The 17863-nt window shown below is 36.0% G+C and overlaps 1 protein-coding gene across 1 annotated transcript in view; it reads left to right on the top strand.

Moving 5' to 3' along the window:
• LOC121993256 overlaps positions 1-17863 on the top strand; it is a 39729-nt gene that overhangs the window by 14921 nt on the left and 6945 nt on the right. The window contains exons 7-20 of the mRNA XM_042547982.1: positions 1568-1689; positions 1783-1874; positions 2036-2255; positions 2352-2415; positions 5083-5231; positions 5327-5397; positions 5483-5656; positions 5760-5831; positions 14953-15054; positions 15137-15226; positions 16943-17018; positions 17113-17212; positions 17313-17382; positions 17454-17633. Coding sequence (XP_042403916.1) covers positions 1568-1689; positions 1783-1874; positions 2036-2255; positions 2352-2415; positions 5083-5231; positions 5327-5397; positions 5483-5656; positions 5760-5831; positions 14953-15054; positions 15137-15226; positions 16943-17018; positions 17113-17212; positions 17313-17382; positions 17454-17633 — 1582 coding nt within the window. The remainder of the gene's footprint in view (positions 1-1567; positions 1690-1782; positions 1875-2035; positions 2256-2351; positions 2416-5082; positions 5232-5326; positions 5398-5482; positions 5657-5759; positions 5832-14952; positions 15055-15136; positions 15227-16942; positions 17019-17112; positions 17213-17312; positions 17383-17453; positions 17634-17863) is intronic.

Here is a 17863-nt window from a genome sequence, read left to right as displayed (position 1 = left end):
TTCCCAAGCACAATCTATACTCCTTCCCTTGTTTACCTTTGTTGAATGTGAGATCTTACAAGTGGAAATGGAATCAATTATATGGATCAGTATGATTCCATTTGTGGGGCCTTGTACATGGGAAGGAATAAGGACTGTGCTTGTGAACTGTGCCAATCCATGGAATTGGTTCACTTCTCAGTGTAAATACAACATAAGAATCTGAGTACTAGAGTATTTGATAGTATCTACAAATTGATGAATTATTCAAATTGGAATCTTTAAATACCTTATAAATGTCTATAATGAAGTATGATTCAAATTGGAATCAACATATCCGAGGATTGGTGACCAATAAATATCTATAATGAAGTTCCATTTTGAATTGGTCTATAAACTTGAAGGATTCTTGTTTCTTTAAGTTTGTAAACTTAAAAAGCTCCACATTAATTTTATGTTAGTAATTGCTTGAGAAATCTCTATGGCATCCAATGGTAATTTGGGCTGTGAGGTTCAATAATGTTTGTAGTTAAATAGTCATCACGAAGCACTCATTTGTGGATCTCATCTTTTTTTTTTCTTCCAACAAGTATAATATTGATGCCTGGCTAGCATAATGTTTCCACTTGAAATTCAAAGGATTGGAATATTTTTATTTATTTATTTTTTATTCTTTGAGAAATCTCTAGAAGTCATCCACTTGAAACAAGTTTTGGTTTGATTCATGGTTTGAAATCTTGTACAGTGCTATATTTTGCTGGATCATACGTCAAAATATATCATTTTGATAAATTACTGAACTTGATACTACTCGGCACAAATAATATATCATGTGTTGTGTTAATCATGTGGATTAGTATCGTGTTATATTGACATTCAACACTTCTTGACTTGCTATAAAACACGTCTTGTTTTATCTTTTATAGCTTTTGTCCATACAAAATGCCAATACTACCATTCCAGATAAAACACAATAAGAAGTTAGGGATACTGTTGTGTTTTCTTCTTTTTCATCTTATTCCTCCTTCCCCTTCGATTCTCCACCAGCATCATACGTTGAGGTCGGTATTGAAACAATATCGTTTCAGGCAAAGTTCAAAACTTTGTCATGGTTTGAGATTTTGAACCTTAGCTTGCTTAGGCTAATTTAAAAAACTTATCCAATCTAGCTGAAGAAATTACCAAACTGATTCTATCATAAATAAGAACAAATAACTGTTAGTATCAATTAAACTCTTATGCCGATTGTGCTTACCAAACTGTTAGTCCTTTGTTGCCTAGTAAGACACAAAAAATGTTGCATGATGTGCTTCTTCTCTATATTAAAGAACTTTCTTTTGTCTCATATTGAGATATTGCCTATTATATGTTTTGTGTGCTAATTTACATAACAGTTATCATAATCTGATGTATTGCTTGTCAGAGATTACCCTTTGGTTATACTGCTTCAAGTTTCTAAGTTTAATTGAAAAAAATAGCACAACCATTGCCCCACACATGCAGATGATATAAGACTATAAGCTGTCTTATTTCTTCAAAAATCTTGTTGGGAGGATCATTAATTATCTTTTTCTTTTTGATCTTCCAGTGAGAACCTGAAAAAAATTCTCATGACTTGTGCATTGATTCATCTGGAACGCAAGGAATTCATAAAGTACACTGCAGATATTTCATCAGTAAATAATCGGATTCTATTATCTGGCCCAACAGGTATGATTGAAATTGTTAATTTTCAAGAGTAAAAACTGATTTTTGCACTCAATAATCTTATAAAACATAAGATGTGTTTATTTAACTCTCTAGGATCTGAAATATATCAAGAAACTTTAATAAAGGCCCTTGCCAAACAGTTTGCTGCTAGACTGCTCACTATTGATTCTCTTCTGTTACCCAGTGTAAGTTTTTTCTATGATTGAATATTTTTTAAATAAAAACCTCTTACAATTGGTTATTTATTATGCACTTAACATTGGAAATTGAATATTTTATCGTCATGATGATAATACTTAAAATTGTCACTAATCTTTAGTGGGAACTGGAAAACAATTGATTGCAGGGATCATCTTCGAAGGACTCAGAAACATTAAAAGAGAGTGTGAGAATGGATAAACAAGGCATCTTTTGTAAGCACCGTACTACTCTTATTGACAGCGTACAACTGAGAAAACCAACTTCCAGTGTGGAAGCAGATATTGCAGGGGCATCTTTAAATTCTCAATCTCTTCCAAAGCAAGAGATATCTACTGCAACATCAAAGAACTACACATTCAAAGAAGGTTAGCCGCGTTCTAGCTTGTATACTTATATTGTTGAAGTTACTTTATAGTTTATGTTGCTGTAAGCTTAATGAAGCAATGTCTTGATTTTCACAGGTGATAGGGTGAAATATGTTGGCTCATTTCCTTCATCAGGCTTTCCTATTCAGCCACCTCAAAGGTATACTACTGTTTTGAAGTATTATGTTCCAATATTTATACTTTTGGTTTATCTTATATTCCTATTTGTTTCCATTGCTAACTATTAAACTCGATATCCCTTAGTGAGGATTTAAAGGTTTTCTTCCTCAATTAGGTATCACTTATAATTCTGTCTCATTATCATGGTATCGTATATCTGTGTTCTGATGGCAGAGGAAATTTTTTTACTGAAGACACCTACATAAACTGAACTATTATATTCCTAAGCGGAAGTTAAGTGCTGGCATTATGACTTTGCTCCTTGTTGCAGACTTGCACTTGTTATGTGCCACTTCATGCTCGAATTCAAAGAATTCTATTGAATGTCGAAACTTATTTCTCGATCTCACCACCATTTGAATCTTGTTTCTGAATCTCGAAATTTACTACTGAGCCAATGGGGTCTTGAACTTCAATAACGTATTTAAATTTGCTATTTGAATCCCAAATCATTGAATCTTCGATCTTCAATATTATGATTAAATGTTGCATCTCAAATATTTTATCACTTTATAAATCAAGAAGAATCTTGTCCTAAAACCTTTAATTTTGATTTTTTTAATATTGAAACATGTCCCTATAGATGAGTCTTGAACCTTTCGCCTTTAGTTTCGTCCTTGAATCTCGAGTTACAATTGTTAAGGTCGAATTTTAATCTCAATTTTGGTGTTCATCGCCTTAAAAACTGAGTATCGTCCTTTTTAAAATTTTCCATATAATATTTTCTATTGTGGAATCCACTTTTCATAAACCTGGCTTGCTTTATTTTAGAGTATTTACTTGGTAGTTGTTACACTTCTCATGTATGAATATGAATCCAATCCTCTCACTTGATACAGTCATATACGAGTGGTAGAGGCATTTGATTGATGCTATTATTACATGATTTTAAGCATTGATTTGGCACATTGCAAGGTTCGAAATGTTGGTCCATGTTAGCTGGCAAGGGCAAATCATGGCATTCCACATGTGGAACAAAACTGAAATGTGATTGGTACAAATATAGACAATACCTACCTTGTGTTTTTCGGCTTATCTACCAAAATTCAGTGTTAACCAAAATTGCCTTATCTTATTCTCTATTCTAATATTTGAAACAAGACGAAGCCTTTCCTTCACTCCGACTCTATTGCCTCTTTGTTTTAACCACATAAGCTGAGCCTACCCTTGTTGTTGCCACTGTCACTTTTGTTTCATTCTGTACAAAGACCTAAACTCCACTGAGAAAGGAACTTTAAGCATTGGCTAGTTGTTTAACATTCCATTTTATGAATATGATTTGGATTTTCTTACTATATATAGTGTGGTACAACCATTTGTTTTTACTGATGCAACTATTACTTTTTTTTTAGCCTTATCACATGATACAAAACAATACACTTTTGTATAAACCACAAAAAATATCATTAACCAATTAATTCTATTGATTCTCTTTTGAATCATATTATTTTCTACAGTGGGCCTTACCTAGGATAGCCAGAATACTTCAAATGCATGTGATTACCCCTATAATGTAGTCGGTCCATTATAAAGTATTATAAAGTGTAACAATTGCCTCTATCTGTCTGACTCTTAAGTCTCTTTATGAACTTAGGCATGTTTGGTTCTGTTGTCCATGCATGGTTATAAACATGAACGGGACAACTGGTTGATTTGAGCAGAGAACCAAGCAACCTGAACCATGGGACAGTCATATTCACTTACTAGTAAACCTGGCCAGTTCATTTGATTTCCAGAATTCAACTTTTTTTAAAATTTATATTTTCTTGTATATTTACAATTTTGCACTCATATATCATATAAATATTTTCATATAATATAATACTATTTATAATAAGCAACCTCTCATCCTTTCCCTTTGCCCTATAATATAATACTATTTATAATTTAGACTGTTCTCCCTTTCCTAATCAATCTCTCATCCTTTCCCTTCGCCCTGGGATATTTTTCTTTCAAATAATCAAGTTTCTTCCACTTTATTTTTATGTGGTATCACTATCTTGATTGAGTAAATTGTTCATTGATATTCATCTTTTTATATCATTTGATACTTTGTGATGGAACTCACTAGTTGTCATCATTGGTTTAGTAACCTTCAGCCATATTGGTAAATAGTGGTAAGTATTGCTACTTATAAATACATTATCTCATCTTATTGTCCATATTAATCTCTCCTGCTTATGTTATAAGCTTGTAGCCATTCAGGACAAATGACTCATCCATTTTTCTCCCTAATAAACACGATCAGGAGGCCAAGTATTGATGGGTAGCCTATAGCCTATTTTGTAAAGGAAACATGGTTTGAAATCTCATACCATGTTGAGCGAAATGGTCGAAATGTATTGTTATGGTAAATTACCAAAATTCAATTCCAATTGGCATTGACAATGTCTCCTTCGTATTCTTCATCTCCTTCTTCAATCTCCAATTCGTCACTGACACCATGCAACAAAACGTCGATATAATACCAAAAAAATATCGTTATACTTAAAGACGAAAACTTCAACATAGCTCGAGATTATGAACCTTGAAAGGAAATAGTTTTTATGTTTTTTTTATTGTGGTTTTCTTTTTATTGTTTCTTCTGATTCTTAATATATTGGTTGCTTTTGCCATTCTCGACTCATTGTTTATTTTTTATATGCAGGGGCCCAAATTATGGGTACCGTGGGAGAGTACTTCTTGCTTTTGAAGAAAATGTATCCTCTAAGGTTGGAGTTAGATTTGACAAACAAATTCCAGAGGGTAATGATCTTGGGGGCTTATGTGAAGAAGATCATGGATTCTTTTGCGCTGGTGATTCTCAGTTGACCTTACTTTTTTGTTCTTGTTTTCTTAGTTGTTTATAAGTACTAGTTTTTCTCTCTCTCAATTAACTGTCTTTTATACAGCTGATTTACTTCGCCCAGACTTCTCTGGGAGTGAGGAGTTTGAAAAGCTTGCAATCAATGAATTGTTAGAGGTATGCTATTTTGTTCTTATCCTTTGCATATTGATATACAGTTGGCATGCATTTGGGATGTTTCCTCACTATTATATTTTTTCAGGTTGTGACAGAAGAAAGTAAAAATGGCCCTTTGATTGTTTTTCTCAAAGATATTGAGAAATCTATATCTGGAGTTACGGATTCATATATGACAATGAAAAACAAGCTTGAGTTGATGCCACAAGGTATTCTTATAGTCGGGTCACATTCACAGGTTGACAACCGCAAAGAAAAGGTAATGACCTTCTTTAATAGGTTTTATCTTCTAAACAATTTGTCTCAATTTTTTTTCCCTTTATGTCTTCTATAATTTTCATGTGACAAAGTACTTTATGCAGTCACATCCTGGTGGGCTTCTTTTTACAAAATTTGGAAGTAACCAGACGGCCTTACTTGATTTGGCTTTCCCGGTACCTCTAATTACATTTCACTTGCTTGCAATACTGTTGGATTTTTTTACTGTGGTTTTGAGAGGAAAAACAAAGTACATGGATAGATGTAATATAAATACATAAGGTATTATCTAAAATACGAAGCTAAATACAGAAATCCTAATAAATAGGAAACTAATTGCGTGATTGATAACTAATTACAGGGAATAACTATAAATACAAGATATTGACATTTGTAGCAGAATATTAGAATCATCCAAATTCATATAGTTTGATTTTCCACACTCCCCCTCAAACTATGCGATAGATACTCATTAAGCCAAGTCTGAGATTAAGTTCATTGAAGGTGGATCTGAATAGAGCCTTGATAAGAATATCTGCAACTTGTTGATGAGAAGAGACATAGTTCATCAACACACTCTTATCTTGTATCTTCTCATTGAGAAAATGCCAATCAATTTTAACATGTTTTGATCGATCATGTTGGACAAGATTCTTAGCCATTGCTTTGTCACACATCACCTATATAGGACCTTGGAAACTAATTCTGAGCTCTTTTAACAATCGTTTTAACCATATTCTTTCACAAACGCCTTGAACTAAGGCTCGGAGTTCTGCCTCAGCACTACTATGAGCAACTATTGACTGTTTTCTTGCTGCGCCAAGTGACTAAATTTCCCCATACAAATGAACAATAACCACATGTTGACTTTCAATCACTTTGAGATCCTACCCAGTCAACATCTGTAAAGATTTCCACTAATCGATTTATCATTTTCTTAAAGAAAAGTCCTTTTCCAAAATCTCCCTTCAAGTATCTTAAGATTCTATGAATATCCTTCAAGTGATCAACTAAAGGATTGGTGAGGAACTGGCTAACACGACTCACTGCATAATTGATATTTGGCCGTGTGTGAGGTAAATCAATTTACCTACTAGATGCTGATACTGCTCCCTATCAACAATTTTTTCTTCTGTTCTAGCCTTCAATTTGACATTAGGATCCATAGGTGCTTCCAATGGACAACTACCACTCATACCAGTTTCATGAACCAAGTCTAACACGTATTTGCACTGAGTGACGGATATTCCTTGATGAGATCTACCAACTTCCATACCAAGAAAATATTTGAGAAGTCCTAGGTCCTTCATCTCAAATTCCTCGGATAGGACATTTTAAAGTCATTTTGTTTCCTCTTTATTTTCTCCTGGGAGTACTATATCATCAACGTATACGATTAAAATGGTCACCTTACCATTGGGTGCATTCTTAACAAATAATGTGTGACTGGCTTGGGATTGATAGTGGCCTTCCAGCTTTAGGACCTTGGAAAACCTCTCAAACCATGCCCGCGGTGACTGTGTGAGTCCATATAGAGATTTTTTGAGTTTACACACTTTCCCTCTTGTCTGACCATTCTCAAATCCCGGTGGAATTTCCATATATACTTCAACTAAATCTCCATTTAGGAATGCATTTTTCACATCCAGTTGGAATATTCGCCACTCTTGATTTACGACATAAGATAGGAGAACTCTTATGGTATTGAACTTGGCAACTGGAGCAAAAGTCTCATGATAGTCAATCCCATAGGACTCTGTGAAACCTTTTGCTACTAGACATGCCTTAAATTGATCAACACTTCCATCTGCCTTTTGTTTCACGGAAAAAATCCACTTACATCCAACATCTCTCGTCCCAGGTGGTAGTGGTGTGAATATCCAAGTTTCATTCACCATTAGAGCCTGATATTCTTCGAGGACAGCAGTATGCCATGCAGGATTTTGTTGGGCTTCAAATACATCTCTATGAATCTAGATTTCGTCTAGTGTTGACACAAAAGCTCTAAACTTCTGTGAGAGACTGACATATGACAGATAATTCTGAATTGGATGCATTGTGCATGATCTGATACCTTTCTGAAGAGCAATTGGTAGATCCAAATTGGAGATAGAATTATCTAGCGATTCAGAATCCACGGGCTTTGACTGTGGACTAATTGCTGGTTTAACCGGTGCTCTTTTGTTCGTCACTAGATTCAGGGTTGATTCCTAGTTGTGCTTGGTCTGTTCCAGGTGTTTTCTCGTCTAAACTTTAATAGACCTATCTGGAAGATTGAGATGATCAGGTGGTTTGTCAGAAGGCTGAAGTTGGTCAGCCAAAGGAGATTGGCCGACCAAAGGAGGTGGTTGATTATCGGTAGGTGGCCGAGACAAAAGCGGTAGAGTGTCAATGAGAGAGGACTAGTTCCAATTCTGAGATTCATGTGTACGACTCCCCCGAATTTCGAAATTGGAGAAGAATGGATGCCTTTAAAAAAAGGTGGCATCCATGGTAGTGTAGAATTTCTGGATTGTAGGCGAGAAGCATTTGTAATCCTTTTTATTCAAGGAGTACTCGATGAACATGCATTTAATTGCACGTTCATCAAGTTTACTTCTGTTATAGGGGTAGACATGGATAAAGTACAACCAATGATTTTTATTGGAATTTTGAAAACAAGATGAGAATTTGGGTATAGGTGGACAAGGGCTTGGAGTTGTGTTTGGAAGTTGATGACACGAGAAGACACCCTATTTATCAAATAGATTGCAGTAAGAATAGTTTCACCCCAAAATCTTTTTGGGGCATTAGCTTGAAACAGCAGAGATCGGGTTGCTTCTAATATATGACGATTTTTGCGTTCAACAATCCCGTTTTGTTGTGGAGTTTCTACATAGGAACTTTGATGTACAATGTCATGGTCATTCAGATATGGACCAAGATTAGAATTAAAGAAGTCACGGGCATTGTCAAACTTGAAGATCTGTATGGAATTGATTCTTAATCATTATATGAAAGTTTTTTAAAATGTTGTTGGTTTCAGATTTATATTTTATAAGGAATGTCCAACTTATTCAGGTATGATCATCAACTAAAAGTAAGAACAAACGAGCCTTAGTGAGATTTGGTATTTTATTGGGATCCCAAAATAAGGGAAAACGAATGAGACAAATTATATGTCATAGGGGAATATGTGCTACGAGTATGTTTAGAGAGTTAGCAAACATCTGAATTTAGTTTTTTACATATGAATAATGATGGGAACGGATGCTTTAGGTACATAAAATTTGGATGGCCTAATCGATAGTGTCATAACATAATGTCACTATCTTTATTGGAATAAAAACAAGACTTAAGATACTTGACTGACACTGATAGCTGAGTTGTGTACCAATGAGAGGGTTGCTTGTTTTGAAGAGATATAATCCGAAACAGAATTTAGCACTGCCAATCATCTTCCCTGAATCCAATGCCTGAAAAACACAATATTGAGCAAAAAATTTAGTCTCACAATTAAGGTCAGAATTAAGTTTATTTACATAGAGTAAGTTATAATCTAACTTTGGGACATATAACACAGCTTGAAGGGTAAGAGTGGGTGTCAGGCGTACAATCCCTCTTCCAAAGACTTTGGATTGTGACCCATTAGCTATATGTACAGAACCATAATATGGAACAAAAGTAGTGAATAATCTTCTATCACCTGTCATATGGTCGGAGGCACTAGAGTCAACTATCCAAGAGGAGGATGAGTGTTGATTTGTTACATGAAAGGCAAAAGGGTCACTACCTTGAGAACCTTCAGTGGTTGCTGCAGCAATTTGGACTATATTGGTAGTGACTTAAGACTTGAAGATTTGCCTGAGAGCATCCATTTGTTCTTTGGTGAAGGGAGATGGTTTTGGCACATCAACAGTAGTAGTATTACCTCAATGGTCATACTTTTGCGTAGGCTTTCAATTTGTTGGTCTGCCGTGCAAATCCCAGCAACTGGGGCAGCAAGAGATGTGAATGCTTATGTGGCAGTGGCTAAGGTAGAAGACTTAGACAAAAGTGTCTTGGTTGGAGTTCCCATCATGATCATTTTTCACTTTCTTCACTTCAGAAAATACCTCAAAGACTAGGGAGAGGTTTCATGCTGAGGATTCGGCCACACATCTCATCGAGAGACTTGTCTAGTCCCATAAGAAATATGAATACCCGTTTAGTCTCGATAATTTTCTTGAAGTATGCAGCATCGTCGATACACTTCCACTCATGAGATTCAAAATGATCCAATTTTTGCCAAAGCCTTGTCAATGTGGAGAAGAAGGCAGTGACTGATTCATCAGCTTGGTGTAGGTCTTGAAGAGTGCTTTTGACGTGGAATAACTCTATGGTGTTGTCATTGATTGAGAATGTTTCATGGGCAACATCCCAAATTTCTTTCGTTGATGAATAGAGAGTTTTCTCCGATTTCGGTGATCATCGCGACCACGTTCGGTCACAAACATCATCATGGACTGGGATAAGTGAAGATAATTGTAGCCATCAAGTATGTGACTGATGTTAAGGGCAAAGGAGGAATCGGCTGGTGTTTATGAACTGCTTGGTATATGGGAAGAAACGTGAGGGCTTGTGATAGATGAATCGTCGATGGTTTGGTTGGAATAGGCCATGGAGACTGAGGTGAACGATTAGAAGGAGAAAAGGGCGTTGTCGCTGCAGAGGAGAAGACGCTGGCACTGCTGAGGAGAAGACGTCGCTGCAGATGAGAAAATGCTGTCATGAGGAGAAGACGACGATGTCGTTGCAGAGGAGATGCTGCAGTTTAGGGTTGCAGAGAAGAGGATGCTGCAGTTTAGGGTTGCAGTCATTGGCGGCAGAAACAATGGGTCCTAGGTTAACCTAGACTCTGATACCATGTGGTTTTGAGAGGAAAAACAGAGTACATCTTATTCATGGACAAATGTAGTATAAATACACAAGGTATTACTGAAATTAAATACAGAAATCCTAATTAATAGGAAACTAATTGCGTGATTGATAGCTAATTACATGGAATAACTATAAATACAAGACATTAACATCTAGTAGAATATTAGAATCATCTAATTTAGGATAGTTTGATTTCCACATTTACTCATGAGTGTGAATGTCATATCATGTGTATGCTGATGCTATCATCTAATTGCTTCATTTATGTGGTATTGAGCTTCAAGCCGTGAGTAAAGCATGTTTTGAACAGAGATTCTATTTCATTGTCTATTATTCTTTATTTCAACGTTTAAAATTGTGAGTCATGTCAGAATTTCAGTATATGACCAGAACGATATGCTTTAGTACCATTTCATGCCAATATGATTTTGATACTTTTAAAATATAAAATATATTAATTAAAAATATTTTTATGAATATTTGATCATTATAGACACTTATTATTAAGTTAAATTTTAGATGTTGAATGTTGATTTTAAATTTTGATCTTATCTTGTGAAATATTTGATTCTTATTAAGTAAAAGTGGATTTAAGTTAATTGAAGTCATTAAGAAGGTTAAGCTATATTTAATTTAGATATATTTTGATCTATTTAAAATTAAATCTAATTTTTATATAAACGATTTAGTTTATTAGTAGTTTAAACCTCTTATTAGTAGTAATGAGAGGTTTTTTTTCCTCTTTGTTTATTTTAATGGAGGAAAAAAATAATGAATGAAAGAGGAAGAAAATTAATAAGACAAAAAGAAAGAAAATTTTAATAGGAAAAAATAAATAGTTGTTTTAAAAAATAAAAAATTCAACTTCTAAAATAAAAATAACATAAAAATAATTAAATAAAAAGAAAAATGGAAAAAATTGTGGCTGCCATGAGTGCCACGACTTCGTGGAGATTGTCGTGGGGTCGCGACATCCTTTGCATCTCCGTAGTGGCCTCCGCGGGAGTTGACCCATCGTCATGGTTTTGGTAGCAGGCAGAACGATAAGTTTCGCCTATGCCTACTAGCACAACACAAGATTTAAGGTCTAGGGGGATCAAATTCCGTAGAAGGGATGATGATTGACTTTTGATACATCAACCTAGGGCATGCGAGGTCTAGGGGGATCAAATTCATTTAATCACAGCCCTTATTCTTCTCTAATTTCAACCCTCCATCGATGATTTGTAAAATCATGATTCGGATGATAGGATCATATGATCCTACGATCTAGAATCACTAAATCGATTGGGGATCAGTTTTGTGGTGGAATCGGAACTGGATCGTTGGAATCATTTGGTATCGGTGGAATCGACACGACCTTACGTTACAAACGATTCGGATGTGGCATCGGAATCAAGCATCCTCATCGACATCTCGGTGGGTAGCGAGCGGAGGGTACCCAAGGAGGCGGCGTCAACACCTTATGAAGGGGGATGAAGAGGGGAAGGGATCGACCGACGACCTACAATTTGGAATCACTAAATCGATTGTGGTTCAGTTTTGTGGTGGAATTGGAACTGGATCGTTGGAATCGTTTGGTTTCAGTGAAATTGACATGATCTTACGTTACAAACGATCCGGATGTGGCATCGGAATTAAGCGTTTGTCGGCATCTCGGTGGACAGCGAGCGGAGGGGACCCGAGGAGGCGGCGTCGGCTCCTTATGGAGGGGGGTGAAGTGGGGAAGGCATCGGTGGACTACTGACAGTGGTGACGACATGGATGCGTAAGCGCGCGGGTGAGGCCGTGAGGGGAGTGGTGAGCGTGGGTGAGAGGAGAGCCTCGACCTCACGCAGATGAGAGGAGATAGCACAATGATGTTTTTAGAGGAGAGGAGACGACACTTATTTTTATTGTAATATTAGGTTTTTAATTGAAACTTTAGTTAACTGATTCAATCAACTCCTAATTTAAATGAGATTGCTTAAATAGACTTTCTCAAACTCGAATCGAATTATCCTATATATATATATTTATTTTTAAATTATAAATAAATTATATTTATTTTCAATCTATTATTGCCATTGATATGATTAATATTATTATATTAATTTGATATAATTTATTCTAAAGGGAATTTAATCAAATATCAAATTGATTAGTCTTCATTGATTAATTTGATCACCTTATCAAATAAAAAAAGGCCAACACATTGCATAAAGCTCCCGCCATGTGGGGTTCCGGGGAAGGATCCATTGTAAACAGCCTTATCTTGCTTTTTGCAAGAGAAATTTAAATCTGTGACCTTTTGATCACAAAGCAACAACTTTACCGTTGCGCCAGGGCTCCCCTATCAAATACTAAATTAAATTTTAATGGTGGTAGGATCGTACGATTCTACCATCTGATCCTGACTGATCCGATTCGGATCCCAAATCGATCTTGTGTAGGATCGTGATCCTACAAACTATGCCTCCATCCCTCCGTATTAATGACCCTTCTAAGCCAAACATGTAACTTACTGAGAGGAGAAGAGCTTGGTCTAAAATCAAATATATGTGCCTTGACCACCTGTCTGTAACTCTGAAGGACCTCCAGTCCCTTGAACAATAGCTTCTGTTGGTGGTGCACGATTAACAATTTCATTACTTGAAGCACACAACCTCGATTACTTTCTCTCTCTCTTTTTATTTTTTCAAATTTTTTCAGCTGCCAATGATATAATCACTTTGCTTTTTAAAGGGAAACCGGATGCTTCTTTTGGAGGATGCAAGATTTAGTTTTTGTTGTTCAGAAGTGTTGGGTTTGGTGTCATGAACTGTCTTTGCCGTACAATCATACCCTCCTAATAATATATGGCGTGGTTTGCCACTTTTTGTTTTGTTATTTGCCACCTGCCAGTCTCCTAGTTTTCTAATTGTTGAATTATGTCTACCTACGTTTAACTTGTTCATTGAACTCAGTCAAGCCAATTTTTATAGGCAAAGTATTGTTGAACTCAGATGTGTGATCCTCAAATGTCATCCTTTTTAGGCGGTTGCAATTTATCCAACAATTGCATGCCATTGTCACAACCATGCCCTCAATTTTTCCTTCGATGTTCCTAATTGTTAATCTTGTCCTAGCCTTCTTAAGATGGTTGTTTCTCCAGGCTTTTTGCTGATGGAAGTGCTCCTCTTAGTTTAAGCTTCACATTTTTTTTTAAAAACAAACTTCTCCCTATATGCTACCATTTGAAATGTGTCACTACATTTAGAACCGTCAATTTGGGTTGCCGTCGAGTTTGCTTGCCCTGTCAAAGCATTTGTCAAACCATTTAAATGGATTGAGTTGAAATTTTATCAACCCATTTTAAGGCGGGTCTAGGCGTGCCGACCTACGTGGGTTGCTGGCCCATGGTGGGCTTGGGTTGGCTCGTAGGCTGAGAATTTTTTTTCCCAAAATTTAAAACTAAAGTAGAAAAGTCAGTGGACTCGTGGACTTGATCCGCCTAATCCACAACCCAAACTTAATTTTCAACCTTTTTCTATATATATATATATATATATATGGCGGGCTCGTAGGTTGGCCGCCTAACCCACAACCCGCCTTGGGGGATCACTTAACTGGTTTGCCCGACCTATATCAAGACTTCTAGTACTAGTTCGCCTCACTTGATCAACCCGATTGATCCTTGTGACTAGAATAGTGTGCTTGACCACTTGGCTTTATGGGTTTGCCATACCTTCTCAGTCTTGACTGCTTGCTTAACCTGTTTCTCCTAGCGTTGCTTGATTGATTTGCCCAAACCTAATAAGGCTGCTTTGTTTGATAGATCTATTTTTACTAAACCGTTTGCTTGTCTTGATCTGTCCGCCTAGCACAATCAACCCCCAGCCCGCTTAATACTCCTAGCTCGCTCGACCCTTTTGAGCCACCTGCCTTGATTAGTCAATTCAGTCAGCCCGACATATTTAGCCTACTTTCCCTTACTATCCCACTTGGTTTACTTGATCTGCTGATTAGCCCCAATTGACAAGCTCAGCACATTTAGCATGCTTGCTCAACATGGCGACCGAAATTATCCATCCTAGTTGTTTGTAATGGAACAAATTATTTCAATTCTATTCCATTCATGCATTCCTAACACAACCTAGGTTCATTGGACCATTTAGAAATGTTGCTTTATTGAGTGATTTTTCAAGTTTTTTTTACTCTACCTGTTTGTTACCGATGTGTGCTGCATCATATTATGTTTGGCGCCATCAGTAGTTGCCTAAAGCTTTTTTATTATTATTATTATTTTTAGTTACATTTGGACATTCATGTAAATGTTTTCTTGTTGGGGAGTTACATTTGCCTCCAAGCAATAAAAATTGAAATAAAATTACAGTTTAATTACACATGTTCCATAATCTGTCATCCTGGAATGGTCAGGACAACTTTGGGAGACTGCATGAAAGAAGCAAGGAGATTCCTAAGACGATGAAACAGCTCTCCAGACTTTTCCCCAACAAAGTTACAATTCAACTTCCACAGGTTTAAATTGGCATCTCATATTTGCATCTACCCTTTATTTTTATAGGAATTTTCTTTGTTTAAATACTAGAATTTCTGGCAGGATGACGCCCAATTGTCAGAATGGAAACTGCAGTTGGAACGGGATGTCGAAACTCTTAAAGCCAAGTCTAATGTGCTGAGCATACGATCTGTAAGTCTAAACTTTTCTTAGGAACTCAAAGTGCTGAGCCATGTTGCCATGTTTTGAATTTTTACCTTTTGTTTCTAAGAAATCAACATACACCACTCTCACTTGTGAGTTTTTTTGTTTGTTTGTTTTAGAAGTCTTATTTGTCTTGGTTGTTTAAATTTCTCTTTAAACCTTAATGAAGGTACTGAAGTAAACTGCTACAGTTTGGATATTAGGAAATGTTAATATCAATTCAGGTCCAAGCTTTGGCACTTGGACATTGATTTAATATGCGGGTAAAATTCATGGCAAAAAATCATTTTACTACTGGGTGCAAAACACACATAACATAACCTGGCTGGTAGGTTAGCATTCCTAGAATTGGTTGATGTTGCTTCATCATCATCATCACATTGTCAAAACCTGCATCTCATTTTCAAATTAATCAGGAGTTCTTTTGAAGTTTTAGTAGTAGTTGGGTTTTTAATTTGTTTACCAGTTTTATTTATTTTTAACTTAATAAATGACAATCCTCTTATTATCTGTTCTAAGTAGTAGTTGACCTTTTATTTCCTATTCGTTTGATGTTTTGGCTGTTCTATCTTTTTTAGCAAGAGACCAATCATGGTATTATAATAAAAATTGAGCTTTAGCAGATATTTGTTATGTTAATCAAAAGATGATATGGTATTCATGGTATTGTAATAAATGTTGAACTTTAGCAGATCTATTCATTTTTATATGTCTTTAATATATATGCTCCCAACATAATAACTATCGAGTTCTAGCAACTCAAGTTTGAGGATAGAGAGGGATTATGCCTAGCTTATCACACTATAGGGCAGGCCCCTTTGAGATGCTTGACGTTGACATGCAGAGTGTTCTTCTCAATTTCTGGGTGGCGGAGAGGAAGCCACTGGACCCAACTCAACTGTGCAGAAAGGTAGGCCATTTGACTTGTGGAGGATGTAAGTTTAGTCGTGAGCTGGTGGTTTTGGCTTTGCTTTGACAAGTCCATAGAGTGGGTCCATGTTGTCAGCATCTTGTTTTCACTTGGTCATGTTGTGGCCTCTGCATATTAGCACAGAGCTTGCTGTAAACTGATCTTCAGAATAGATTGTTAGTGGAGGCTGATGCAGGGTGTCCCTAAATATTGCTGCTGCAAATCACATGTACATTGCTTCAAGTTGGAGGGGTGTCTGGGATGACAATGATGTTCTGCTAGAGAGGGTGTTGGTGTTGGGATTTCTAGGAGACCCTGTTAGATAGAAAGAAGACAGATAGTGGGAGGAAAAAGAGTATTTAAGACCTCAAGGAGGAGAGAATGCACTGTTTTCCCATGCTCAAGGCCTCCCACTTGAAGAGGGGAATAAAGAAGAGGTTCTGGGAGCAGAAAGCCTTAAATCTCTAATATCTCTTACACCAAGTTTAGTGGGAAAAAATTAATTATATTTGATCAAAAAATTGATAATTGAAGCCATATATATTAGAACATCTAATAACTCATGATGAAACAAGCTATGTGAGACTCAACAATTTATTTTAACATGTATAATATGAAATTGCGGTTACTTAATGTTCCTTTGGCTGCTATTAGTGCCCTCTGTTTCTTCAAGCCAACTCTGGTTTGTAGTCATGGATGCTTGGAGTTTACTTATCCTCTTTTCTATTCTTTGTATTGGTATTACAAATTTTGGATCAGATGTACTACCATCTTAAGTTTTTCATCTTATACAGTTCTTGAACCGGTGTGGTTTGGACTGCAATGATCTTGAAACTGTATCAATAAAGGACCAGACACTCACAAATGAAAGTGAGTTGCTTTTCGTGGCCTATCTAAATTATCACTACTGTCATTTCTAATGTTTCTAAAAGAATATATATATATATTTATTTATTTTGGGCAGACGTGGATAAATTAGTTGGCTTTGCTATGAGCCATCATCTCGAGCATGGTACAGTCGAAGTCTTGCCAAAAGATACAAAGCTTATTCTCCCCAGTGAAAGGTTATTATTATATTCTGGAACATTTGAATTGTGATTATGTGGCATGGAGTCTATATAAAGCTGCCTCTAATCTGCTTAAATTGTTATCAATGAATGGCAGCCTTATGAATGGGTTAACTATGCTGCAGAGCATTCAAAATGATAGCAAAAGCTTTAAGAAATCACTTAAGGTATAACTATGAATTTCTTTTGTTGTACCATTTCAATGCGGTTATTTAATTTTCAACTCCCATTGTTTCAGGATGTTGTTACCGAGAATGAATTTGAGAAAAGACTTCTTGCCGATGTTATTCCACCTAATGATATTGGAGTTACATTTGACGACATTGGAGCATTGGAGAATGTTAAAGAAACACTGAAAGAGTTGGTGATGCTTCCCCTACAGAGACCAGAATTATTTTGCAAAGGACAATTAACAAAGGTGATTTATCTTGATTTGCTCCTAACTATTGTTTAGTGAGTTCTGTAATTTTGCATACCAAAAAAATCTCGTGTTGTAATTATAATTTCCTACTAGTCTATTAAATTCAAATTTAAGTTGTAATTATATGTTCCTACTGCTCTATTAAATTGTAGTAAATTGTCAAAGCGATTTACTCATGCACTTATCCAAACAAACCCGTATCTCCTAATGGTTATTATATATTACTC

The sequence above is a fragment of the Zingiber officinale genome, chromosome 6B, assembly GCF_018446385.1.
Source record: "Zingiber officinale cultivar Zhangliang chromosome 6B, Zo_v1.1, whole genome shotgun sequence".
Classification (NCBI taxonomy): domain Eukaryota; kingdom Viridiplantae; phylum Streptophyta; class Magnoliopsida; order Zingiberales; family Zingiberaceae; genus Zingiber; species Zingiber officinale.
The sequence above is the reverse complement of the archived record's forward strand: the minus strand, read 5'-3'. Positions and strand labels throughout refer to the sequence as shown.